Source organism: Capricornis sumatraensis, chromosome 2, assembly GCF_032405125.1.
Source record: "Capricornis sumatraensis isolate serow.1 chromosome 2, serow.2, whole genome shotgun sequence".
Classification (NCBI taxonomy): domain Eukaryota; kingdom Metazoa; phylum Chordata; class Mammalia; order Artiodactyla; family Bovidae; genus Capricornis; species Capricornis sumatraensis.
Window position 1 is genome coordinate 115,906,254 of NC_091070.1, and position 27,237 is coordinate 115,933,490.

A 27,237-nucleotide genomic window follows, 5' to 3' on the forward strand; every position below is an offset into this window, starting at 1 on the left:
GCAAGGGCTCACCGAAGCCGGAAAGAGGCGAGGCTGCCCAGAGTTAGTTCTGGCGACTTCCCGGGAGGGAAAAAGAGTTTCGCGAGATTTGGTAGCGGCAGGTCACTGGCCCGCCACCTGCAGCTGCTATCGCGAGATTTGGCAGGCGGAGGAGGAGCTGTCGCGGTCAGCCGCCTCACAGCGATGGCGGCCGAGCAGGGCCGGCGGCGGTGGCGGCTGCGGCTACGGCCGGAGACAGCAGTGGTGGCAGTAGCGGTGGGTGGCGGGGGCCTGTGACCGGGAGCCGCCCCTGGGCCCGGGCATCATGAGCCAAGGCCCCCCCACAGGGGAGAGCAGCGAGCCCGAAGCAAAGGTCCTCCACACTAAGCGGCTTTACCGGTGAGAGGGGCCGCGGCGTGAGTGCAGCCGCCAAGGGAAGTGGGGGACAGCGAGAGGCGGGGCCTCCCGGACGGGCGGGCTCCGGTGCCGGGCTGGGGTATGGGTGAGGGAAGAGGGTGCAATTTTGGAGGGAGCAAAGGGAGCGGGGCCGCGTAACCCGGGATTGAGCTGAAAGAAGGAATTGGGTGGGTGGGAGGTTGGGAGGGAAGCACGTGGAGGGAATCTCTTCCGCAGTGAGCTTGGGACGGGCACCGAGCTTTACGGATTTGGGGTAAGAAGGTGGAAATTGGGGACTGCGGGGGTTGAAAAGGTGAGGGTGGGGTTACAGATGGGAGAAAAACCCGGAAGGGAATAGTGCCTAGAACCCTGTAAGGATTTACAGGGAAGAGCCCTGGACTGAAATCGAGAGAGGTCTTTGCTTTGCCGTTCACTGTGTGACCTTGGGCCTTAGTCTTCTCATCCTTAAAAGGAGAGATCTGGATTTGATAGGCATTTAGGTCTCTTAGCGCTCCAAGTTTTGGGAATCTGAATGAAAATAAAGAGGCTGTAAGATTATTTGTGTTAGACTGGAAGGGAGGTGAAGGACTTTGAGTCCAGAGTTTTCGTAGGTCATCGGAGCCCATTTCCAAGCATCTGGGGACTCCTGAGCCCTGCTTTCCTTCCAGCCTCATGACTGCAGTCTCTTGCCAGGCAACTCCATTCCTGGTTTCTCATTTCCACAGTGCCACTCACGCTTCTTAACATCTTCATTCAGCCTTTCAGCCCTCTGTTGGGAACAGGCCGGGGTGAACATTTCCCGCTGAGTGGAGGATATTTTTGTGTGGGGCAGCTAGAACATGGGTTCTGGATGTGGATCAAAAATAGGATGACACATAGAGACCGAATTGAGTTTTCCACTTTCTACTAGGAAGTTAAGAGTTTGGGGTTTTCATTTGGCTAAGGCTCTGGAACCAGAGGTGTTTGCATGAGAAGACTACCATCAGAGCCACGGGCCCCATCTTGGCAGTGAAAGAGTCAAGAGCATGCTGTCTTTTCCTCCCTTGTGTAGGCATCCTGCCTGGTCTGGCTTCCTAAGCCAGGAGGCCAGGGGAGTATCGGCTGCTCCAAAAATAGAAATGTGATCCAAGCCCTCAGCCTCTGGGCTCCCACTGTGGGCTGCCCCAAGCGGTCTCCAGGCGGGTGAAGAGACTGGGGTGGCACGTGTGCCTCGTCATGCTGCCGAGTGTCGGTGCTGCCTGTCAGACAGAGTGTGGGCAGTGTCTGCGAGATTCCTCACTTGTCTCCAGTTTTCGGAAATAGCTTTGGTCATCCTTCTTATCATTCTCAAATCTTGTTTTTTCTCAAGCCACTGCCCTCACAGAACTGACTGACTTAAGCTGATATGTTTGCATGTGTGGCTTACATGTATGCACAGGGGTCTCTCTGCCGGTGATTGTGTGTTGTTGGCATTGGGTAGGGTGGAAATTTGAGGCAGCACATCTCTTTCTATCGTTTATTATAGCAGTGGTGATTGGTGGGAAGAACTGGGGGAAGAAGGTTTGATTTCTCGGCCCAAGGTAAATATGTTGTCGGGCTATGAAACTGGCATTGGAGCTTCTGTAAATTTGGGAAATTCCCACAATCTGTTTATAGAAATGAAATTCTGAAATCTTTGAAGCCCCTCAGAAAAGGCAGCTGGAAAAGCGATGCTGAAAGGGATGCAAGCACCAATTATTAATAATTAGGCAAATTTTAACTACTTAAAAATTTTTTTAAAACATGTTTTTCTTTTTTAACACTGTGCTTCACCTAAGATTACAGTAGTAAATGAGACACAAGACTGGCTTTTGCAGTTTTTGTTCTAAATGAGATTACAATTTAATGGAGGAGCTTATGGTCTGATGGGAAATGTAGAAGAAAGTGTGGAGTCCTCTAAGGTTTAAGAGTTTGCAATTAGAACTCCCTGGAGTAGTGGTTACTAACCTTTTTGAACTGAGAATCTTAAGGAAGGCTGTGGAGCCTGTCCATGAAAACTACATCCTCCCACCCCTCCATCCCAGATCTGTGCATGGCCCTTTCCTGGGGACTAAACTGGCATATCACTGATGGCAGCCTGGTGCTGCCTTTGGCATTGAGGGCCTGGCTGGCTAAAAGAGCTTGTCTTCCATCTCTAGGCAGCCCAGGAGGTGTTTGGAGAAATGCTGGGCTCTTAAGATTGTCTTTGAGAAGGCCTTGATTACCATCCCGCCCACTCATCTGGGTGTTGGTGATCACTTCCCAAGTACAGGACAGCTTTTAGGGGTACCGACTGAGCCGCCACAAGATGCTAGCCTGCTGTGGCCCACTTTTTCCTGGCCCAGGAGCACATTTCAGTATTCTGAATCAGTTTTGGACTATTTTAGGAATTGTAACTCACTATTTTTCGGTTGTTTTGTGTCCAAGAGCAGTGCCTGATTCATCTGTTCTCACAGCTGCTGTCTGTCATCCTCTGGGTTTTTCCCTTCCAGAGATGATACTTACTTAGGTACCTCTTGGCCATCCATTGCAGAGTTGCCCTGAACTTTTCTCTTAAGGCCTGGAATATCCTCCTCAGGATGAAGACCGATACTTACTAAACACTTACTGTGTACAAGGCATTGTTATGAATGCTTTATGTATTAATTAATTTAACCTACACAAAATAAGTGATGTTACTAATCCCATTTTATAGATGAGAGGACTGAGATAAAGAAGTTAAATACCTGACCCAGGACTGTATAGCTGGTAGGAAGTAGAGCTAGGATTTGAACCCAAGCCGTCTGATTCTAGAGACTATACTCTATATTAAAACAACTGTTTCCTTCAGCAGAATCCAGGAGACCTTAAGAACTTCAGGGACACTCTCATTCCCCTTTCTCTTACCCCATTATTGCAGAACGGAATTTTATGTTAGGAATGCTTTTCCTTTATGTCTGATAATAAGTCAGCCTTTTAATAATAATAATTCATTTCACCAGTATATATATCACATGCTCACTATATACCAATGCTGTATTTAAATTATTTCATTTACTCTTCACAACAGCCCTTTGAGGTAACTACTCTTGTCTCCATTTTTATAAATTGGTAACTAAGCCTTAAAGAGGTTAGGTCATTTCACCCAAAATTGTAGAGTTAGTAAGACACAGCCAGATTCAAACCCTAGATTTTCTGCCTGGCATCAGAGCCTGTGCTCTTTCCATTGAGAGAGCCTGCCTTCCCATATCAGAGTTTCTCTACCTTGACAGTGTTGACAACATGACAGTTGTGATGGTGGACTGTCGCATGTATTGTGGGGTGTCTAGCAGCACACACTAAATGCCAGTAGCAGCGCCTCTCCTTCCCCTCCCCAGGGTTGTGACAATCAAAAATGTCTTCAGGATTGCCAGACATCTTCTGAGGGGGTGGTTGTATCAAGATGGAGGCTCTGTTCATCTTGTTTTGAATGGAGCTCAACCTGCAGCCATTTGGTTTCCCTGCCCCTAATTCTGTAGCTTTTCCTATGAGATTAGTATATGGACCAGATGCATGGCTCAAGGGCTGTTTGCCTATAATTCCCTGCAGGGCTGTGGTGGAGGCTGTGCATCGACTTGACCTCATCCTTTGCAACAAAACCGCTTATCAAGAAGTGTTCAAACCGGAGAACATTAGCCTGAGGAACAAGTAAGCTGAGACTCTATAAACTACACATCCTTAGAGTTTCTCTTTTCCTGTCCACCTGAAACTCTGTCATATACATACATGTTCTCTCTTACCTCCTGACTTCATGGTACATAAATGGTCTGTGACATCTCTGGCCTTCTAAGAGGGAGAGGGGATCCCTCACTTTCTGCAGCTTCTGTATGTAACAGACTGGTGCCATTAGAGTGGTGTTTGAGTTGGGGGAATTGACTGTACTGCATAAGGAAGGAAAGAAAGAGATACAGAGGCCGAGTGGAAAGGAGAGAACGGTGCAAGGGAAGAAGATGAAGACTGTTAAGATTCTTACTGCTCCCGCCTGTATCTTTTGGGGCTCCACTGCCTTCTAGGACTGCTTGTCTTGTGTCCTACTGAGTGAGCCTGGATGTCTAATGGGAGACACAGATGTCTGTCAGTTGGGGTGTTGGCAGGTGCCTTCTTGCCCTCAGTTCTTGTGTCCCCCACGAAGGGATGGCCAGTCCCTCTCATGCTTCTCTACATCCTCATAGGCTGCGTGAGCTCTGCGTCAAGCTTATGTTCCTGCACCCGGTGGACTATGGGAGGAAGGCTGAGGAGCTACTGTGGAGAAAGGTATACTACGAAGTTATCCAGCTTATCAAGACTAACAAAAAGGTAAGTGGAGGGCTTCTCTGGTGGCTCAGACAGTAAATCCGCCTGCAGTGCAGGAGACCTGGGTTGGATCCCTGAGTTGGGAAGAGTCCCCTGGAGAAAGGAATGGTTACCCACTCTAGTATTCTGGCCTGGAGAATTCCATGGACAGAGGAGCCTGGCAGACTACAGTCCGTGGGGTCAAAAAGAGTCAGACACAATTGAGCAACTTTTGCTTTTCAAGAGGAGGTCGTAGAGCTTGGAAAGAAGTTGGTCTAAAGAGGAGAAGCTAAGGAATGAAAAGACAGCTAAGCAACTGGCCCAGGGCATGGCTGTAGGTAGGGATATCAAGGAAGAGATAGAAAGGAGGGAGGGAGTCATGTAGAATTAGGATTAGGAGAGGAGGGGAGCCTGACCCCAGGTAGGAGGAGACCAGAGAAGGAGATCTAAGGGTATAGGGGTGACTCGTGAGTAAGAGGAGAGGTGGATAAAGTTCCAGACTTTATCCAGTTTCCAGAGCCAAAAAGATATGCTTATTTCTTCAGTGAGGTAACTATGATTAGGGACAGGGGAGCAGAGCTCTGATCTTGCTGCTTAACTGGCCGCTTCTTTTTCCCTATCTCCAGCATATCCACAGCCGGAGTACCTTGGAATGTGCCTACAGGACGCACCTGGTTGCTGGGATCGGCTTCTACCAGCATCTCCTTCTCTACATCCAGTCTCACTACCAGCTGGAACTGCAGTGCTGCATCGACTGGACCCACGTCACCGACCCCCTCATAGGTCAGTGAGATCTGAAAGGTGGGCTGGAGGAGCGAGCTGGGTTACTTCTACTTTGGCCTTCTTATCCCTCAGTAGCTATGTACCTTGTGACCCAGCCAAGCTGTGAAGATTCTAGAAGACATACAAATGCTTCATGAAATTTGGATTTAACCAAATAAGCATGTGAGTTGGGGTAAAGATCTTAAGGAGAGAGAGAGGCCTCTTTAGTTTGGGGTTATAGACTGATGCAGAGCCAGTGGGAGGGATGGAATGATCTAGAGAAAGTCTGGCACTGGAAGATGGTATTGATGGCATTTTTTTTCTCCCAGTTGGATTTGACTGGCACTTTCTTTTAACTTTAGAGATTGTTTCCTAGTATTTGATGAAAGGATTAAAGTATTTATAAATATTGGGAAAATCATGGACAGTCTTTCAAGATAGTGCAGATCTCTTTTTTATTTTCTGAGGTACTGGAGCTGTGGTTTACCTTCTTCTCTAGTTGATGGTTTTCTCTTCAGTCTGACTGTCCTTTGGAGCTCCTTCCCTCTTCCTGCTCCCTCCATCTCCCCTTGCTCTTCATACCTCCTGCCCTCCCCCAGCCCCCTTCCCCTCCCCTCACCAGCAGAAAGACGTTCTGGGTCAGAGATGGAGCTTATGTCTGTGCCACTGTGTGGCAGCATTCTCTGATCAGAAGGCACTCTCCACTTGAAACACTTAAGAACAAAACAGTGGGGGGTTTCCTGGTGGTCTAGAGGTAAGGCCTCAGCACTTTCACTGCCAAACCCTGAGTTCGGTCTCTGGTCAGGGAACTAAGAGCCTGCAAGCTGCACGGCCAAAAATAGAGCAAGGTTAACCCAAGGCAGGATTCACAGGTGTCAAATGAGGTTGACAGGAGGGTCCATAGCCTGAACGAGGATGACGAACACTTATCTCAAAAGAATTAATTCCCCAAACAACTTTATCTCCTTATAGATACTTCTCATTCAGCCAACTCAGCAGTGCCTCTATAGTAAATATCAGGAAGGGCTTCTCAGAGTGGGAGTTGCTTACGTAGGAGAGTGTCTGCAAAATGGAGGGGATACGTGGATGGTCTCTGGAGCCAGGTTGTCATTTGGATCCCAACTCTGTCACTTACCTGTTATGTGACTTTGATTTCTTTACCTGTAAAATGGAAGTAATAAGAGTAACTACTCCTTGGGGTTGCTTTGAGGATCACTTCAGTTGGCCTTGTGGTACACTTAGATCAGTACCTAGCACATAGAACTGCCTCCCAAATAGCTGAAGCTCTTTGCAGTCCCAGGGCTGCCTGGGTAAAGGGAGGGGCGAGAGCCCAGGCGACTGTGCTCTGGCCACCACCTGTCCTCAGCCCAGACAAGTCTCCTCCACAGATAGGCTCTTCAGCAGGCTGCCTTCTCCATGAGCTCCTCCGCCAGGCGGAAGCCAGGAGCATTTCCTTTGCCCGCATCCATATGCCATTCTTCCTGGGCAAGTTTCCCATCTTTACCCAAACCTTTCACCTTTAGGTGGGGAGTGGCTCCTCAAGGGACCCACAACTGTACTTACGCTTGACTTTTCACTTCTTCTTCCTTTCTATTAACCTTCCTGTGATGACCTTTCACATGACCTTTCCCCCGGCAGCTGTCCTAGGTTGAGGACCCTAGACCATCTCTTCCAGTTCCATCCTGTCCAGTGAATGACTCCTACCCAGGAGCCTCTGTGTCCCTACCTCTGTCCACCTGTGAGCTTGTGTCTTGGATGGGCGTCATCTCTGCCCCATAAGGCTGGGCTCTAAAACTAGACCTGGATTCTTGATCTCCATTCTCCACCTAGGAAAGGTGTTTTCCAGAGGTAAGGTCAGAGGAATGGGCTTATAAACCTCTCTCTCTCTCTCTTTCTCAGGATGCAAGAAGCCAGTGTCTGCCTCAGGGAAGGAGATGGATTGGGCACAGATGGCATGCCACCGATGTCTAGTGTACCTGGGGGATTTGTGTAAGAATCAGAACCTTTCATTTTTCTCTGTTTTGGGCTCCAGGACAGGCTCCAGCCGTTCAGATTGTTGGTCCCACCCTTTAAGTGACTGGATGGCAGGAGGAGGAGTTTGGGCTCTGATAACTTTTCCCCTCCAGTCTGTTGTGTTTCTTTCTCTTCACTGTTCTTCCATGAGTCAAAGGATGAGTGAACGCAAGAAGAAGGGGAAAATGTCTTTGTGCTTTAAGAAAGTCAGGATGATAACCTGGTTTTAGTAGTAAGTTTGGAAGGTTTTAATTCGATGTCCTTCTCTTTTGGAGTTTTCTTTTCATACATTCCTAGGGGAATTACGGTTAGACCTCAGGGAGGACTTACCTACCTGAAGTATGTTTCTCAGAATGGAAAAGGACTCCTGCTCTATGCCCCCTGAGTCGCTAATCCTGCTGGATAAAGACCTCTAGTCCTGTTAGGCTCCTGGTGTGTGGCTTTTGGATGCATTGTCTGTAATAGACCTGAGGCGCCTCTCCCTGCCCTTATCCCACTCCTGCACCCTTTACAGGTAGGGGCACAGGGAGAATCGGGCTTCCCCGGCGGTAAAGAGTCCGTCTGACCGCGCAAGAGGTACAGGAGACATGGATTCAGTTCCTGTGTCGAGAAAGGGAGGAGAAAATGGCAACCCACTCCAGTATTCTTTTCTGGAAAATTTCCATAGACAGAGGAGCCTGGTGGGCTGTAGTCCATAGGGTTGAAAAAAGTAGAACATGAGTGAGCAGACACAGGCGCGTGTGGACACACACATACACAGAATCAGCTGTTTCACAGTAGATTGACCTAGTGTCATTAGTAATGTCTTCTCTCTAGAACTGGGCAGTTGAATTCCAGAACCAAATAACAGAAGTTATTTCAAGCATTAATATATGCTGTAGCTCCCCTTCCTTGGGAAGAGATAATCAAGAAGAGCCTCTTTACAAACACTAAATATTCTTTACATTTTGGACCTACCAGCAAGGAAGAGAGAGTTGAACAATTTGCCCATAGTCATGTAGATTTCCAAATGTGCCAGAGACCCAGACAGCCTGCCTTCTAGCGCAGGTATCTTCCTCCCAGGCTGCTATTACAGCTCTCTAGAGTGGACTTCCAGACTAGGGGAGGTGTTCTCTGAAGCATGGAATTACCGTATTTCTTTTCTCCCTCTCCCTCTCTTACAGCACGGTATCAGAATGAACTAGCTGGCGTAGACACTGAGCTGCTAGCTGAGAGATTTTACCACCAAGCCCTGTCAGTAGCTCCTCAGATTGGTACGTGGACCCCCCACTGGGGCCTCCCAACCCAGCAGCATTTGCTAAGAGGAAAACAGTGTTGAGATGGCAGGCAGGCATACTCACTTCCCCCTAGGTCCTCCTCACTCAGTTCTTTCATACTTCACCTTGGTTCTGAATTCTTTCCCAAGTAACGCACACTCAGAAGATGGTGGAAGAGGAAGAGAAATGGGAGAGTCTTGAACTAAGAGGGAAGGAGGCAGAAAAGAAGGGAAAGAAGACGGCTTCCTCATCTCTGGTGTCTGTAGAAAGAGGAGACTGTGCGTTAGCTGCCACTGTGGAGGCACAGTGAGGGAAGAGATGAGGCTAAATTACAGGGAGGGATGGGGACTAGCATGTCAGAAGGAGAGCTCAGAGGCAAGAGACTGAGCCGAGGCGAGAGGGTTCCAGGAGCTGAGTCAGTGTTGGAAGAGCCGCAGCTGCTGTTGAAGGAGTGGCACCCATCAGTGCTAAATCCCTGAGGGCCAGGTGGGATTAGACTGACAGGACATGAGTCTGGAATCAGTGACCCTCTGGAGGAACAAGGTTAGCTGCTGATCCCCCGAGAGACCAGTGTCTCCTGCAGAGCCACTGTTCTCCACATGAGTTCTCTGATGCTTAGCATGGGTTGGGCCTGGCAGCTTTCGGTGAGTGTTGTGGCCACAGACTGTGTGACTCCTCTTTCTCTCCAGGAATGCCCTTCAACCAGCTGGGCACCCTTGCAGGCAGCAAGTACTACAATGTGGAAGCCATGTATTGCTACCTGCGCTGGTGAGTATTTGGCAGCTCTTTTCCCAGCTTTCCCATTTGCACAGTTGCTGCTCTGTTTTCTCTCTTTCCATTCTCCCTTCTCTAGCTCCTGAGTAGGATAGATGGGAGAATGGTGAGATTAGGGGGCCCTCCTCAGGGACCCTGCTTCCTGGCAGCCCTGCTGCTTTTCGCACAGCCGCCTGGATTTGTAGGCACTTGGGCAGCTAATGTAGCTGTCTGCTATCATGAAATCTTAACAGGATAGCTACCTTCCTGAAGAAAGAGATAAATTGGATAGAGTTGGTAAAATCGTACCAAAGTAACCTCTGACAAGAACTTCAAAATTATCTTATTTCTTAGAATTAAAAAACAACAACAACAAAACACAGTTTTTTCAGGGCACCCAAAGTTGGTTAGACTTAGTTTACTGAGTCACCATAACCAAACGGACATGAGACTGATAGGTAAATGAGAAAGCCTTTGATTAAATTTTAGTGAGACATAAACTGCCAGGAAACTCACTGTTGCCACCTAATCAGGGCCAGAGTCTACTTGAGAAGCCAAATCATTCTCAATAGTTACATAGTGAATTGGCTTTCAAAGCCCAAAGGGAGTAAGGTGGTCTTACAGGTTAAATGATAAACTACTGAAGTGTAAATTATGATACCTAATTCTGCCATAGAATTCCAGGCTGTGGTCCTTGATTCACCTGGTCAAGGAAACCTATTTTCAGTATCAATAAATATTTGCCCTTATCTAGATCAGTACAGACTGGCCTCCCATCCACTGTATTTTTATTTTTATTTTTTAAAACTGAAGTATAGTTGATTTACAATGTTGGATTAGTTTCTGCTGTACAACAAAGTGATTCGGTTATATATACCTTTTAAAAACTTTGTTTGGTTGCTCCGGCTGTGGAGCACAGGCTCTCGGTGTGTGGGCTCAGTAGGTGCAGCCTGTGGGCTCAGTAGGCGTGACTCCTGGACCCTAGAGTGTGTGAGCTTCAGTAGTTGTGGCTCTCAGGCTCTCGGTGTGTGGGCTCCGCAGTTGTGGCACGGGGCCTACTTGCTCTGAAGCGTGTGGAATCTTCCTGGACCAGGGATCACACCCCGTGTCCTCTGCATTGGCAGGCAGATTGCTCTCCACGGTACCACCAGGGAAGTCCGGTCTTAGAGGCTTTTCCATCATGGTTTACCACAGGATGGGTGTTGAGTATAGTTGCCTGTGCTGCACAGCAGGACCTGTTTCTTCATTCTAGATGTAATAGTTTGCACCTGCTAACCCCAAACTCCAATCCACCCCTCCCCCGCCTTTCCCTGGGCAACCACAGTTCTGCTCTCCAGGTCTGTGAGTCTGTTTCTGTTTCATAGGTAAGTTCATCTGTGGCATATTTTAGACTCCACGTACAGGTGACATCCTGTGGTATTTGTCTTCTTCTGACTGACTTCACTCAGCATGGTAATCTCTGGTTCCCTCCATGTTGCTGCACATGGCGTTATTTCGTTCTTTTTTATGGCTGAGTAGCAGTCCGTTACATAGCACAGTAGGCGTGCGCCTGTCTCCACTCATCCAGCTGTAGATGGATGTTTACGTTGCTTCCATGACTCGGCTGTTGTAAACAGTGCTGCTATGGCTCCAGAGGTGAAGAACGCCCCTGCCAATGAAGGAGAAGTAAGAGATGTGGGTTTGATCCCTGGATCAAGAAGATCCCCTGGAGAAAGGCATGACAACCCACTCCAGTATTCTTGCGTTTTTTTGGTGAATCCCACGGACAGAGGAACCTGGCAGACTACAGTGCGTAGGGTTCCGCAGAGTTAAGCACAGCCAGAACAACCTAGTACGCGCACATGAGCACAGGGGTGCATGTGTCTGCCTGAGTTATTGTTTGTCTGGGTATACACCCAGGAGTGGGATTGCAGGATCATAAGGCAACTCTGTTTTTAGTGTTTTGAGGAATCCTATACTGTTTTCCATAACGGCTGCACCAGTTTACATTTCCACTGACAGTGTAACGGGGTTAGCTTTCTCCCACCTTCTCCCACGTTTATCATTTGTGTGTTTATTCTTCCATATGATTACCAGGTTTCTGACCTGCCATTGCATCTTTCCCATTCCTTGTATGCCTTCCAGGGAATGCCCCCCTTACTTGTCCTGGATCCCGTATCACATTCATAATTATGATTTAGGGTGAGTCACTTGCAAAGAGAGCCACGTACCTCCAGGTTTGGGAGGTGCCCACTAAGGTCCTCTACTGTTCTTAAACAATTCTGTCTCATGTTTCGTGGGCTGGGCACTTGCCTAGGCTCAGTCTGGGTGGCCTCCCCCTGGTGGCACTGTCTAGGGTCAGGCAGTGGTATTCAGCTGCTCTGGTGTCTGATGTGTCTGGAGAACTGGCTTATCTGGACCCCTTTCCCTCTCCTTTTAGTCTTGGGGCCTCTCCATGTGGTGTCTTGCTCAAGGTAGATGGACTTCTTACATCGTGGCTCGGGACTCCCAACAGCGAATAATGGCCCAAGAAACCTGAAACTAGGGTCCGCCCGTCTCTTACGGCCTGGGCCTGGAAACTGGTGGCGTCACTGCCACAGTGCTTTCTCAGCCAAAGCGTTTCAGTGGCTGTGGTCTCCCACCCCCGCCCCCTGCCAAGGTTGAAAGGCAGGTGACGTAGAACCCACTTCTCAGTGGGAGGAATATAAAAAAATTTATAGCTGTATTTAATTCACCTCTAATGTGTATTTCTTCTTTTCTATACCTTGCTTTTTATAGTTAAAAGATGTTTCAGGGACTTCCCTGGTGGTCCAGTGACACAGAATCGATCTCTGTTTGGGGAACTAAGATCCCACATGCCGTGGGGCATGACCAGAGGAAACAAATAAAATAATAAAAAATTTAAAAAGACATTTCAAAAAACAAGACATTTAAAAAAGTGTGGCATGCTGTTAGTCTTTGTGGTGGGGCAGATTGGGCTGGATTTGCATTTGAGTGACTATTGTGAAGGTTAACAAAAATAGAATACGTAAATATCCTTAATGCTTATTAAATGCTGCCTGTTAAGTGCTCTGCTTTTAAAAAGATGAAAAATAGTGTATTTCAGCAATGGTGACTATGTTTGTAACATTGAATGGGATTAATTGTCCCATATCTGGATGCAGAGGAGATACAGATGTCATCATTACTCTGATTAATCTGAAAGTTGTATGTGTGTGTTTTTGTTAGGAATGATAGTTCTCACCCTCAGTCTGTACATGAAAGAGGCGGCTGGGGGCCGCCTGTATGTACTAGAAACAGTGCTCCTGGGACATCCCTGATGGCCCAGTGGCTGAGACTCCACACTTAATGCAGGGGGCCCAGGTTCAGTCCCTGCTCGGGGAACTAGATCTCACATGCCACAACTAAGACCTGGCACAGCCAAGTACAGAAACAAATATTTAAAAGAAAAGCAGTGCTTTCTAAATCCCTGGAAGACTGACATTTCCCCTCTCCTCCTCTGCCAAGACTCAGTAGCTCACCTCTGTCTCCTTCAGCATTCAGTCGGAAGTGTCCTTTGAGGGGGCCTATGGAAACCTCAAGCGGCTGTATGACAAGGCAGCGAAAATGTACCACCAGCTGAAGAAGTGTGAGACTCGGAAACTCTCTCCCAGCAAGAAGCGGTGAGTGGGGCCTGTGGGAAGAGGGGGGTCTTCTGCAGTTTGTACAGTAGGACCACAGGGACTCTGGAGCTGTTCGCCATCTACCTTGGGCTCCTCTCATTTCAGATGTAAAGACATTAAGAGGTTGCTGGTGAACTTTATGTATCTGCAAAGCCTCCTGCAGCCCAAAAGCACGTGAGTAGAAAAGAGTGTGAGCAAGAACTGTGTCCTGGGAGCCCCATCCAGGGGCTTCTTTATGGCAGGGGACTTGGAGAGGAGGGAGTGGGCTGGTGAATTCTGTCTCTCGATTGGAAATTCTTTAGCTGGTTAGTCCTTTCTCGGCATCCCTCACTGTCTCACCCTAGGTTCCATGCCCATTCTCTGGGTGGCTCACCCTCTGGCAGATTGGGCGCTTACTGGAAGTTGAAGGAATGGCCGAATGGGAAGCCCACCCACATCCCTTTCACTGTATGTGTGCCCTTCCCGTGTTATTCTGTCTGCTTTAGAGATCAGCCAGCACTGAGTCCCCCTCCTCCTCTTTGAAGTCTCCCTTGTAGGATCCCATAGTCTTTTCTCTGAATCCTGAACTCCCAGCTCTTTGTGCCTGCCCCAGCCCCCATCACTGACCTCCCATTGCTCCTGCGCTTCCACAGCTCCGCGGACTCAGAGTTGACGTCCCTTTGCCAGTCAGTCCTGGAGGACTTCAACCTCTGTCTCTTCTACCTGCCCTCCTCACCCAACCTCAGCCTGGCCAGTGAGGATGAGGAGGAGTATGAGAGTGGATATGCTTTCCTCCCGGACCTTCTCATCTTTCAGATGGTCATCATCTGCCTTATGGGGGTGCACAGCTTGAAGAGAGCAGGTAACTCTCCCTGCGTCCGTCTTTTCTCTCCCCCTGGCTTCTGGGATCCTCACTGCCCTTTTCTGCAGCTCCTTACCCATAAAGTCGCTCCCACAAGTTGTCCCTTCACTACCTGTGGCACTGGCTGGCTGTAGGAGAGAGCCCTGAAGGAGCTCCTCATGAACAGACAAAGGCAGCAGCCTGGTCCCACCCCCTCCACCCTCCCACACCCACAGACGCACGCAGCCTTGTCTGGGACCTAGGCAGACAGAGTGGTTGAGATGCTTAACTGTTGATCCAGACGGAATTCAGGCTTGGTGGCAGTGGGGCCGGGGGCAGTTAGTTTCTGCCAGAGGTATACGTAGAGCAAGGTCGGATGGAAGGGCGGGAGAGACGGGACTGGGTGTGAACGTGCTTGGGGAGGGGCCTGCGTGAACCCATCAGAGCTGGGGAGGATGAGGTGGGACAAGAGGGAGCAGGATTAGCCGGCACATTCCACATTACAGGATGGGAGAGCAGAGACCTGAGAAATCTGTTTTTACCTTAGAGAAAGGTTTTAGAGGTGATTAAATCCTTGGGAGAGTGGAGAACAGGTGAGATGGGGTTGGAGTCAGTGGTGCTTCCTACTCTCCAGGCCTCAGCCCCTAACACTGGCTTCCCTGGGTTTAGGGTCCAAGCAGTACAGTGCAGCCATCGCCTTCACCCTGGCCCTCTTCTCCCACCTCGTCAATCACGTCAACATCCGGCTGCAAGCTGAGCTGGAAGAGGGCGAGAATCCCGTCCCGGCATTCCAGAGTGACGGCGCAGGTGCAGGGATGGGGGAGGCTGTGGCTGTGGAATGGTTGGCATGGGGTGTGGGGATCATGGGAGGGGGACATAGGTGTGGCGGGGTGAGGGGCTGTCAACACCTGCCGGTGTCCCAGTGCTGACCGTCCTCTTTCCGCAGATGAACTGGAATCCAAGGAACCCTTGGAGAAGGAGGAGGAGCCGGGTCCTGAGCCGCCTCCTGTAGTACCTCCAGAGGGTGAGGTCAGAAAGAGTCGGAAGTTCTCCCGCCTCTCCTGCCTCCGCCGCCGCCGCCACCCACCCAAAGCAGGTGATGACAGTGACCTGAGTGAAGGCTTTGACTCGGACTCAAGCCATGACTCGGCCCGGGCCAGTGAGGGCTCGGACAGTGGCTCCGACAAGAGTCTTGAAGGTGGAGGAACAGCTTTTGACGCTGAGACAGATTCAGAAATGAACAGTCAGGAGTCCCGATCAGACCTGGAAGATATGGAGGATGAGGACGGGACACGGTCCCCAGCCCTGGAGCCATCTCGGGCCAGGTCAGAGGTTCCTGAATCCCTCAATGGCCCTCTGGGCCCCAGCGAGGCCAGCATTGCCAGCAATCTACAAGCCATGTCCACCCAGATGTTCCAGACCAAACGCTGCTTCCGACTGGCCCCCACCTTCAGCAACCTGCTCCTCCAGCCCACCACCGAAGCAGCCGCCTCGGCCAGCCTCAGGCGCTGTGTCAACGGGGATGTGGACAGGCCTTCAGAGCCAGGTGCGTGGGCCTCTGTCCGTCGCCCTGCTCTGGTCCACACCTCTGTACTGTCAGCACTTACCTGAGAGAGCCTGCTCTTGTCTCCGAGTACTTCTCATCCCTACCCTTGCTGCCTGGCTTCCAGCCTCTGCCTATAGTGTGGCCCAGGAGCTTTTCCCTGGGGATCCCCTCTCCTGCTCACTTCCTCATTCTCAACTCCCAGCTGATTTTGTGGTCCCATTCCCACCTTGCCCTATGGGTTTGGGGCTTTCCTCCCCACACAACACTGTAGCAATAACTTCTCCTGTGCTGTCCCAGGTCCTGCCAGGGCTCCTGGAAACTAGAAAAACCAGCACCCACTAGGAGGGCAGGTGGCTTAGAACAAGGCATTTCTCCTGAGGGCCTTCCCCTGAGGTGCAGAGGGAGCGCCTGGTCAGCGGTGGCGAGCGTCTGTGGCATCTACACTGTGCAAGCACTGGGCTGCACTTTTAGGGTCTTGGCCTATTTAACTTTCATGGCAGTCTTTTTTTCTTACGAGTTTGTTGTTGTTGTTTAGCTTTTTTGGCCACACCTTGTGACATGTGGGATCTTAGTTCCCTGACCAAGGATTGAACCCGTGCCTCCTACATTGGAAGCGCTGAGTCTTCACCACTGGACCCCCAGGGAAGTTCCCACGGCAGTCTTGTGGTGGGAGAGTCAGCATCCCTCTTCCAAATGCTGTCCTGCTAAGCTGCTGTGCATGCTCCTTTATCCTGGAACATGCTTTCCCTCCCCTGCTCTGAGTGTGCTGCTTGGCTGATCCTCACTCGCCCTCTAGATTCTGGCTTATACGTACTTGGTCTGGGAGTCCTCCAAGGGCCGGCTTCCTGCGGTCTCCTGTAGCTTCTGCACCTCCACAGCCTCCAGCGCTTTCCCATCCAAGTGATGCTGTCTGTTGGCTTGTACGTGTGCCCACCAGTACCACGAGCCTTTTGAGGGCAGGGCAGTCCGTGTTTTGTCTGTTGCTGAATCCCCATTACCAAAGGCAGGGCTTGGCACAGTGCTGGGACTTAGGAACCACTGAATGAGTAGAAGAAACGTGGAAGCTGACGCTCAGAGGGGGAGCGTGGCCTGCATCGTGTTCTAACCTGCAGGCTTGCAGAGCCGGGAGCTGAAGTAGTGTTAAATTCTGTACCCTTTGTCACCCTACCGGTAGCTCCTTTCCGACTGCCTGCCCTGCCTTTGGCACAGAATGAGCACATCATAGGTGTCAGTTGAGCGAGTAGCTGTAGATCTCACAAATTAGCTCGTATTTTAAAAGGCACGAGGCTCTTGGCTTAAAAGCAATCAGTGGGCCTGGAGAAGTCAGGCTGGAATCTCATTCCTCTCTTTTCACATCAGAATTCTTCAGAAGAGTCCAGGCAGGTGGGCACACGCCCCTCTCAGAGAGCCGAAGTCTGTTGCCATGTGTCTGCTAGTTGCTCATCCCAGTTCTCTGTCTCCCACTCCCAGCCTCTGAAGAGGGCTCGGAGTCGGAGGGAAGCGAGTCCAGTGGGCGCTCCTTTCGGAATGAGCGGAGCATCCAGGAGAAGCTGCAGGTCTTGATGGCCGAAGGCCTGCTCCCTGCCGTGAAAGTCTTCCTGGACTGGCTGCGGACCAACCCCGACCTCATCATTGTGTGTGCGCAGGTGCGTCACTCCACACCCGCTGCCCTCTTTAGCTCTCAGGGTGTGAGGGGAGGGCTGGGCCAGCCACAGTGGGGCGTGGGAAGCCCCTCAGCTGGGCTGGGCAAGACAAAAGTTCCTGTGAGGCACCTGTTCTGTGCTGGCTCCTAATGCTGTTTACAGGCTGGGCTTAGGCGTGACCATTGCCCGCAGAGCCTGTGGCCTGGGCTGGGATACAAGTCCTGTGGACTGGGAAAGTGAGAGAGCTGCTTATTCGGCTTTGTGTCCCCAGCACTAGGCATAATGCCGGCTATAGTGAGTAATGTTGGTGAAAATACATGTTCAAGGGTTAACCTTGGTAGGTGAACATCAGCACCCAGAGAAAAGAGAGGGCGAAGCGTGGCAACAAGAGAGATGGGACTAGGCGGTGGTGGGGTGCACAGATGAGGTGCAGCTGCTATGGGCAAGGGAATGGCTTAAAAGAGTTCTGCAGCTGGAGTGAGCAGTATCAGAGGTGGGCTCCCATGCAGGCTGGCTGGGTTGATGGCAGCCTTCTCCTTCCCTTCTCAGGTTCAGAGTCTTCATCTCAAGCCTCTGGTGTTCTGAGGCTTTTCCTCAGTGTGGTTTTATTCCAGAAGCAGACCTGCCTGCTGTGGAAAACCCTTTTCCCTGTCGGTTACCCTCTTCCCTCAAAGAGAGAGTTTAGGTCAGGGCCAGGCACACCCTGGGGCGTGTGCTTGTGCCTGACAGCAGCTAGTTAGTCACTGTTAGTCATCGAGGGTGGTGTAGTGAAGATGGCGGTTCAGGCTGCTTCCCCAGAGAGCTGGCCCAGCGCGTGCACCTGGAGGGCTGAAAGGAGGAGTTTGTGCTAGACAGACGCTTCTTCAGTGCTGTAGCTTTTTGCACTACCACGAACCAGAGAGCTCTTCTGTGGTTTCACACCTTGCCTTTTCACGAAGCCTTCACTGCTGATGAAGTCCACTGAAGCTTCAGGGTTCCCCTTCTCCATTCCTCCCTGTTTTCCAAGTCCCCTGTAAGCCCCACTTGTGTTCATTTTTTTCTCAACGCTTCTAGGCACGTGACCATAGCCCCAGACCTCCCAGATCTAGTGCTTTTCTTGTTCACTGCCAGCCTCCAGCCCTGCCCCAGCTAAAGGCTTCCTCTTCTGTCTCTCTCTCAAGAGCTCTCAAAGTCTGTGGAACCGCCTGTCTGTGTTGCTGAACCTGTTGCCAGCTGCTGGCGAACTCCAAGAATCTGGTGAGTGAGTCCCTGGCACTGCCCTCCCTTCCCCTCTCCCTCGCTGGCCCACGGACTCCCCCACCCCCATCCTGGTAACCTGGTGCTTAGGGTAAGGAGGTTAATGCGATTCACTGCGTCACCTCCCTAACACACAGCAGTCATTGTGGTCTGGGTTTCTCTCGTTCCCTGCCCCGACGCTGCCCCACTGTGGGCAGGTGACCTGGGCCACCAGGGAGTGTGCTTGCAGAGCGGTTCTCTAGTCCTTCCAGTTCTGGTCTCCTAAAGCTCTGCCTGATGGCCCTCTGGACCATCTCTCCTTTCCTTCCCGCATCTCTCCCCACCTTCTGTCCAAGGAGTACATCCTGCCTGGGACTTCCCAACGGGAAGCACTGTGTCCCTCTGACTGGGGGCTCCCACAGCGCAGGGGTCTCATGTGTCCTGTTTTCTCCCCAGGCCTGGCCCTGTGTGCTGAGGTCCAGGAGCTTCTTGAAGGTTGTGAACTGCCTGACCTCCCATCTAGCCTGCTGCTCCCAGAGGACACAGCACTTCGCAACCTGCCTCCCCTCCGGGCGGCCCACAGACGCTTTAGCTTTGATACAGCTCGGCTCTTGCTCAGCACCTTAGAGGAGGTGAGGCTGTCACTCCCCGTGCCACAGGCTTTGTCTTTGAAGACTTGGTAACAAAGCAGGAACTCAGGCTGGGGGTGGGGGTGGGGGGCAGGCTGGCGCCCCTTCCATCCAGACACAGAGCATGTCCCTGGCTGCAGGTCTGAGTCCTTTTTCACTCAGTGAACCATCTGGGCTTCCTGTCACTCTTGGCAGGATGTCCATCCAGTGTCTCCCCTTGTAGAACAAGCCATCTTCCCCTCCCCCCACCTTTTGGAGAGCACAGAACAAGTAAATTATTAGGGCTTTAAAATCTCTGTTGCTCTCTTTTCTCTTCTGAGCCCAGCCTCCTCTAAGCTGACTAGCAAACAGAGAAAGTTGGAGCTGGAAGGGAATGTGCTGCCTATTTAGTCCAGTGACTTTCACCCTTGAATTTGTGTCACCACATGGGCCGTCTGGGGGCAGCAGAGGGAAGCCAAGTGGACTGGCGTACCAGCACCATGCACACAGGCACACACACGCAGCACACACAGCCCCTTTGGCTTCTCCTTCTCCAGCCAGAGCAGGTTGGCTTTATGCTCTGTTTTATATTTTAGCACTCTAGATTAAGGTTTTTGGTTGGTTGGGAGAGAAGGGTTTTGCTGACCAAGAACACAAGTTGAAATGGTGACGTAGTTTGTCTTCTCACTGTACACGTTAGGATCGGGCCCTAGAGGAGAGAGACGCGTGAGAACCCAGGTCTCGTGTCTCCCAGCAGGTGGCCTTGTCGCGCTCTCTCTTCTCCGCCCTGAGTCCTGCTTCCCCAGTCCTTCTCAGAGTCTCCTCCCACTATGTGATCACTCTCTTTCTGGTAGCTACAGGTCTGGGCCTCGCTGCTCCTCTTCTCCCTACACACCCCAAGCCTTTGCAGGGAGCCCGTGTTGCTGAGGAGGCTGGACTGGCGGAGGGCGGGGAGGGGAGGAGGAAGGAGCCCGGGCTGGGGCAGGTGAGCCTGGAGGACCCTGCTCAGCCAGGCTGGCTCCCGTGTCTCCACAGACAGTCGTGCGGATCTGCTGCATACGCAGCTTTGGCCACTTCGTTGCCCGCCTGCAAGGCAGTATCCTGCAGTTCAACGCAGAGGTTGGCATCTTTGTCAGCATCGCCCAGTCTGAGCAGGAGAGCCTGCTGCAGCAGGCCCAGGCCCAGTTCCGCATGGTGAGTCAGGCTGCCCCTCCCTGTTCGCTCTGCTCCCACGGGCTCACTGAGAAACCATGGCCAGAGGCTCAGGCATCCTGCGGCCCTTGACTGAAGAACCTGGTTGCTGGGGCCAGGGCAAGGGAGACCGAGCCTAGGGGGACCAGAGGGCAGGCAGAGAACTAGGGCAGATAGGGGGTGAGAGGGGCTGTGAGCAGGGGCACCCTGGCACCGCTGCTGTGTCTAGACTGACTGGGGGATGAGGGCCATTTCTGTCACCCCCGAGTCTGAATTGAGCAAGTCACTTAACCTTGCTAAACCTGTTTCCTCACCAGTTACATAGGAATAGTAGAATCAGCTTTATGGGGTTGTGGTGATTAAGGCATGGTAGTGAATGTCAGGCACTTTGCATGTTGTGTTATGCAGTGTGTGTGCTCAGCAGATGAACCTCCCATCCCACAGGAGCCCCAGAGTAGGAGGCGGCCTGTGTGATTTCTTTTCCATTCAGTCATTCATTCTACAGATACTCACTGAGAATCTGCTTTGTATCAGTAGTCTAGGCCTGGGGGTTACAGCTGTGACGAGACAGGCCTGTGTCTTGTGGCGCTGATGCTTTGTGAGCAGCCGTCCGGCCTCTGCAGTGGGGCCTGCACAGCCCTGGCGTGTTGCCCTCCCCCGGCTCAGTGGCACCAGCACATTTGGGGTGGTGGTGTCTGGCGCAGCAAACACAGCCCGTGTGTCTTGGTGAGCCCAGGAGTTCTTCCTCGTCTCAAGCCAGTCTCCTCCCCCGTGTTCTTCCTTTCCCCAGCCACAGGCTCCCCCACCTCTGAGCACCCCCTTCCTGCAGATGGGAAGGAGCACTGGCTCCCCAGAAACTCCCTTCCTTGCTGTGTTAAAAACAAGCACATTTTGTTAAAAACTGACCTTTTGTGTTAAGACTTTTATTCCTATTCCATGGGGGGAAACAAAGGGGGGGTTACAAAAATAATTATGGGGAAGTTACACAGCATCAGAAAATGTAGTGTTTTGCAGGCATTTCCTTTGGCCTAGAACTCCTGAAGACTCCTCCTGGGGGCCGGGGAATACTTGAGAGCCCCTCTGGTGTGCTGCTGGACACCACAGGCCACTCTGGAGCCAGGCCACACTGCCTGCTGGGACTGCATCCTGCTCCACCCGAGGCAGGGTTTCCATCTAGAGGGGCTCAGCCCCCAGGGGTGGCAGCAGTGCGCTCCTTGTCATATTGCCACCTCCCATCACTTATCGAGTTTTCCATGTGCAGCACTGCCTTGCATGTGACATCTCAGGTGCTTGCATCCTCATTTATAGGCAAGGAAGCACAGACTGTCACGGGGAGGTATGGGCGGCTGAGCCAGGGCCCTGGAATCGGAAGGCCTGGCTCCTGTCCTTGTTCTGAGCTGCTCTGGGAGCTCAGCTTCTCCGCAGGCCGGGGGACCGCTGCTCCTGCTCTCCAGGCTCTAGTGTCTGCTTGGGTTAGGGAACCCCTCGTTCCCCATCGCCCGGTCTCCTGCCTCCCTTCTTTCCTTCTCTACCGGCGTTTCTCAAAGGGGACACTCTGGAGGGGTAAGAGGTGGACACTTCCTACCGATAGTATAATTACCAAAACTAAGAAATTAGGATTGGTGCAGCACTATCAACTACAAGCTTTATTCAGATTTCAGTAGTTTTCCTATATGTCTTTTTTTTTCCCCCTGAGGATCCCACGTTACATTTGATTATTAACGTCTCCTCAGTCTTTCCTTGTCTTTTATGATCTTGACACGTCTAAAGAGTACTGGTCAGCTGCTCTGTGGAGTGACCCTCACGTGGCTTTGTCTGGCATCTTCTCATGATCAGGAGGAGGCTTACATCCCAGGTTACTATTTTAAATCCTCACTCTGATGATGCCAGTTTGTTCATCAAAGAGTCTTTAGTGGTTCCCCATGTCTTCTAGAATAAGTCCCCATTCTTAATTTCATCTTTAGATCATGTTCATCTAGAAGACAAAGGAAGACCATCACAGGCTTTTAGTCAGGGCCATGGTCGACCACAGATGGTTTTTGAAAGATTTCCTTGGTTGTCAGCAGAGAAAATGGGTTGGAGGCAGAGAGCAGAAAGAAGGTGGTTTTAATAGTCAAAGTGGGGGGTACTGGCTTAGGCCAGGGTTGTGCTTTGAAAATAGAAGGATGCAAAGGGATGTGAGTGACTTTTCTTTTTTTTTTTAAGGAGGTACAGTTGACAGGACTGGGAGGCTGATAACTTCTGGGGCTGAGAGGAAAAAGTTGAAGCTGGTTAGCTTTCTACTTGACAGATGGTGGTTTATTTAGCAAGCTGGGGAACATGGAAGGATTAGAAGCAGCTTTGGAGAAGCAGATTGGGCTGTTGAGTAGGCAGTTGGGTATATACATCTCGAACTCAGGAGTGGTGAGGTCTGGGCTGCAACTGTAGATTTTGGAAGAAGTCTGCAAGTGGATGGCGACAGAAAGTGAAGGGTTCGTGTTCCCTGGAATGGATGGTGTTCCATGGGAGGAGGGGCGGATGAGGCGGGCAGAGATGAGACCAGACAGGTGCTGGCCCCACCTTTTCCCCCTGGGGGCGAGCGCTGCTCACGGGAGGTGTTCAGAGTGCACCAGAGTGGCATTTTGGCTCCCACGCCTACCTTCCTCTCACTTAGTGGGAGCGATAGAAAGTTGACTTATATAAGGCTGTACCTATTTCAGACCCAATCCCTGTTGGAGTTCTTGATCCCTGGAGAAAGGAATATTCCCCCAATGCCTTGTCCCAAGCTTAAAACCTGTCTCTTTCTCCCCTTTGTAGGCACAGGAGGAAGCTCGGCGGAACAGGCTGATGAGAGACATGGCCCAGCTACGACTTCAGGTAGGAAGCCAGGGCCCAGCACTGCTTCTGCTCTTTGATCCGTTGCTGCCTGAAGCCCCCGCTCCGCCCGCTGTGGCCCTCCACCTGGCCCTGACTACCCTCACAGCCTCACAGACTGCCCTCCACTGCTGACTTGTCACTGAGCCTTTGTGCTCCCCTTCCGCCTTCACTTCTCTTTTCCTTCTCTTCCTCTTAACCCTTGCTCCTATCTGCGTTTCCTCTGAAGCCATTCGTAGGAATGGCAGCAGGAGGAGTCCCATAAGAGCCACCTTGAGAAGCCTTCTACCCCCACCCAGCCCACACGCAGCCCCCCGACCCTGACCCTGCCTTCTCTCGACAGCTCGAGGTCTCTCAGCTGGAAGGGAGCCTGCAGCAGCCCAAGGCACAGTCAGCGATGTCTCCCTATCTCGTCCCCGACACCCAGGCCCTCTGCCACCACCTCCCTGTCATCCGCCAGCTGGCCACCAGTGGCCGCTTCATCGTTATCATCCCAAGGACTGGTGAGTGTCTTGTAGAGGTTGGGGCACATGGCTGAAAGAGAATCTGGCTGGGGGTCGAGAGACCCTTACTTGGGCCCAGTTCACACAGAGTGGCCTGGGTCAAGTCCAGCCACCTCTCTCAACTTCGGTCATGTCATCTGTGAAGGGGGCATGACCATCTCTGTCAAACCCTGACTCACAAGAAGGTTGGGAGAAGCAGGTGAGAAAATGTGAGGGAAAGCAGTTGGTAAGCTGCCAAGTGCATTGTTGGCAGAAGGTCAGTCAGACCTCCAGGGCTCCTAGGGGCTGCAGTGTGTCCTGGAGCGAGCGCGGGTGCTTCTGCAGAGCCCACGGCGCAGCAGCCGGGGCTTATCTGTTCTGTCCTCCCCCACCCTCACCATGTCCGCCAGTGATCGATGGCCTGGATTTGCTGAAGAAGGAACACCCAGGGGCCCGGGATGGGATCCGATATCTGGAGGCAGAGTTTAAAAAAGGGAACAGGTGAGTGCAGGCCTGGCTGGACCTGTCCTGAGCCCAGGTCAGCACAGACGCCTGTGTGTTCCTTGTGTAAGACACATGCTCGTGGTCCCTGCTCACAGTTGGCTCTCGGCCTAGGGAAGGAGGCCGAGGATATAATTATTAGTCGGGGGTTAGGTGCTGAAATGAACAATGATTGGAGGAGCCAGGAGCCTGTTGGGGAGCACTGGCCTGCTGTCCATCTGCCTCTGGGGCAAACATGGCATCACTGTCAGTGGGGAGAGGGGAGCAAGCCCCTAACTCAAGCCTTGGGCGCTTTTGCAGGAGTTTCTCCTGCTTTAGGTGATCAGGTTGACCAGGGGCTTCCCACGGTTCAGGGGGGTGGGGTGGCAGCGTATAGGTGCTCAGCCCAGCACAGGCCCTTCTGCCTTTGGGGCCAGAAGAGGACTAGGCACTGGGTGTTGGGAGGAGGGAGAAAGCTCCCCGCTCTCTGCTGGCTGGCCCACCCTCCTCTGCATCTGCCCTTGCCTGGCCAGGAAGCCACACAAAGCCCTCTTGTTTGGACCTTGTCTCCAGAAGCACTGACTTGAAAAGCATCCGCTGCTTCTCCCCACCCAGCTCCTCCCCAGGGAGGAACCAAAGAAGTGATGTTATCAGGAGGAGGAACAAGCGGGGCTCAACAGCTGGGGAGCCACTTAGAATGGCTCCAGATGGACCTGCGACGTGGAAGACGCCCCTTCCCCTCCCGTGACACGGGGTCTCTGTGCCACAAGGGCCCACTTTGTGTGATCTGGGCACCCCCCCACCCCCGCCCCTACCCCTGCCACTCTCCCGTCTCCCTGCAGGTACATTCGCTGCCAGAGAGAGGCAGGGAAGAGCTTCGAGCGGCATAAGCTGAAGAGGCAGGATGCCGATGCCTGGTAACATTTCTGTCTGCACCCCTGGAACCCCAGATACGCTGCCTGCCCTGCTCCTCCGCGGGCATGCCCCAGGAGAGAGAGACAGGGCCAGGGAATCCAGGCACAGGCAGCAGGACCAGCCCGGGGCCAGGCGCCTCTGTGGCTCTCACCCTAGAGGGAGTGAGAAGTCACCCCAGCTCTGGAGGCCCTGAGGCCCTTGGGGGCAGGGCCCTCCCTCTCCGTATCTTTGCCTGGTTCCTGGAGCTCATCCTCCAGGCCAGCTCCCAGAACCCACTGCTCCGAGCTGCCTGCTAGCTCTTGCTGTCTCCTGGGCCCCTCCCCATCCCAGCTTCCCCTCTGCCCTAGGGATCTGGTATTCAGGTTGTGCTAATGCTGGGACTTGACCCTCCTTCCCCCTCCCCTCCCCGCTCCAGGACACTCTATAAGATCCTGGACAGCTGCAAACAGCTGACTCTGGCCCAGGGGGCAGGTGAGGAGGACCCGAGCGGCATGGTGACCATCATCACAGGCCTTCCACTGGATAACCCTAGCACGCTCTCAGGCCCTATGCAGGTGGGTCACGGGCTGATGTTCGGGGAAGACCGGAATGGGGAAGAGGTACCGGAGTTGACTCCCTCAGACCAGACAGCTGTCCTTTCCCTCTTCCACCACCCCTTCCCCAGCCCCTCAACGACTTGACCCATAATTGAGGAGGTCAGGCCCTCCTCCATCTGTCCTTCCCCCAATTCCACAGGCAGCCTTGCAGGCCGCTGCACAGGCCAGTGTGGACATCAAGAATGTTCTGGACTTCTACAAGCAGTGGAAGGAGATTGGCTGAAACTGAGCCCCAGGCCCTGCAGCGGGGCTGACTCCAGATCTCTCCTGCCCTCCCTGGCAGCCAGGACCACCACCTGTAGTCACCCCACCACACGCAGACTCACGCACGCACACAGGAAGGAAGCCCAGCTGCACACAGGCTGCAGGGAGGGCCCAGGAGCCAGCTGGGAGGGCGGGGTCCCCCTGTTGCCAAGACGAGGTCAGGAAAGCAAGGAAAGTGCTCGGAGCAGGAGAGGCCTGCGGGCCCCTAGCCAGCCTTCCTGCCTCAGCCCCCTGCTTTCCCCAGGGGCAGGCGGCAGGTGCGGTGTCTGTTTCATTGGAGTGGTTCCTGGACCTCTGAGGGGAAGGGACAGCAGAAGGGGCCTTTCCTCACCCCAGGACGCAGGGTGGGTGGTGCCAGGAGTTGGGGCCCTCAGGGCCTGGGGCAGAGTTGGGTAACACCGGGTGTCTGGGTGGTTCTCTGCAGACCCTTCCTCTCCTCAAGGACCGTCCGCCCCTCTCATCCCCCTTTGCAGGGACAGGCAGCTCTGGAGCCCTGGGGACTCATAAGGAAGAGGGGCCTGGGGCTGCTGGCACCGACAGCAGGGCAGGGCTTGGATCCCCTCTTGCTGCGGGGGCTGCACACCGTTGCCCCACTTGTTCCCTGTCTCCCCACTTCTAGCTTCCAGTGCAGGGAGCAGGCCTGCAGCAGCTGCAGGCAGTCGGGCCTGTGTGCCAGGGAGGGCTCCTGTGCCCACCAGCCCCTGGTCACTGCGCGTTGTGCTCTGGGCTGGGACAGAGTGGGGCGCCAGTAAGAGGAGAGTGGTGCAGAGTTTGAGGCCACCACCCCCCTTACTATCGAGGGAGGGGCCTGAACTCGGATGGGCAGCAGAAAGGAGAGGCCCCTTGAAGTTGCCTGGCTGGGCGCCCTCTGCCCTAGCATGCTTCCTTACTTCTGTCCTTCCCCAGGACTGAAGGCCTGGGGGAGCCAAGCGTGGGGCTAGCTTGTGGAGAACCAAGGCGAATGTGAGAGCAGAGATCATGAATAGCTCAGGGCTGTGAGTGGAGCCACGGGAGCGGGGCTGCGTGAGGGAGGCTTTGGCCAGGATTGCCTCGGCCCCTCCCACCTCGGGCTGCACATGTAGCGTGGGCTGGGGGTTGAGGGTGGGGGGTCTCAGCTCTGCTGTTCCCCACCCCAGCGCTAGCCCAGCTTCCCAGGTTGTTCTCAGGGGACCAGCAGGCTTCCTGCATCCTTCCTCTGAGAAGGCAAGTCTGGGACAGCCTAGGGGGAGTGGGGTCACTCCCACTTCCAGTCCCTGGCAGAGACTTGAGACTAAAGCATCACTTAATAAAGACCCCCTGAAGCCCTCCTTGCCTCCCGGTGCCTTTCTGTACAGTTTCACTGGGACGTGGGAACGATTACAAGCTGAAATGGCAGTTTGGAAAGGTTTCTGTGATGTGGCCCAGTTGAAGCAAGAAACCAGCAGTTGAAACAAACTCCAGAAGCAGTTTTGACAGCTGTGAAGTTCACTGACTGCACTGAGCTGGGGTGCATTCACAAGGGTGACCTGTTAGTCGCTCAGTCGTGTCCACTTCTTGT

At 52.7% G+C, this 27,237-nt stretch overlaps 1 protein-coding gene across 4 annotated transcripts; it reads left to right on the plus strand.

Moving 5' to 3' along the window:
• The first annotated feature begins 167 nt into the window (after positions 1-167).
• On the plus strand, positions 168-26,982 carry SMG5 (SMG5 nonsense mediated mRNA decay factor). 4 transcript variants are annotated; one of them, XM_068963400.1, is made up of 22 exons: positions 168-378; positions 3,940-4,038; positions 4,563-4,686; positions 5,289-5,445; positions 7,324-7,413; positions 8,601-8,690; positions 9,383-9,461; positions 12,962-13,087; positions 13,193-13,261; positions 13,720-13,928; positions 14,577-14,714; positions 14,854-15,453; positions 16,924-17,099; positions 18,257-18,332; positions 18,768-18,943; positions 19,955-20,113; positions 22,907-22,966; positions 23,307-23,466; positions 23,856-23,946; positions 24,768-24,842; positions 25,256-25,394; positions 25,576-26,982. In XM_068963400.1, the coding sequence occupies exons 1-22, from the start codon at positions 305-307 to the stop codon at positions 25,657-25,659; spliced, it is 3,051 nt and encodes a 1,016-aa protein (XP_068819501.1). In that variant the 5' UTR covers positions 168-304; the 3' UTR covers positions 25,660-26,982. The 4 variants fall into 4 exon arrangements, with proteins under 4 accessions (XP_068819501.1, XP_068819505.1, XP_068819503.1 ...); XM_068963404.1 differs by lacking the exon at positions 19,955-20,113; XM_068963402.1 differs by lacking the exon at positions 14,577-14,714.
• The last annotated feature ends 255 nt before the right edge of the window (positions 26,983-27,237 follow it).

What these genes read in the sequence shown, in the direction of transcription:
- SMG5 (XM_068963400.1), top strand. Translation starts at nt 305, where the DNA reads ATGAGCCAAGGCCCCCCCACAGGGGAGAGCAGCGAGCCCGAAGCAAAG. An exon ending in GTCAGTAGCTCCTCAGATTG is followed by an intron (nt 8,691 to 9,382) that starts GTACGTGGACCC and finishes CTTTCTCTCCAG; the next exon opens with GAATGCCCTTCAACCAGCTG. An exon ending in CCCAGGCCCAGTTCCGCATG is followed by an intron (nt 20,114 to 22,906) that starts GTGAGTCAGGCT and finishes TCCCCTTTGTAG; the next exon opens with GCACAGGAGGAAGCTCGGCG.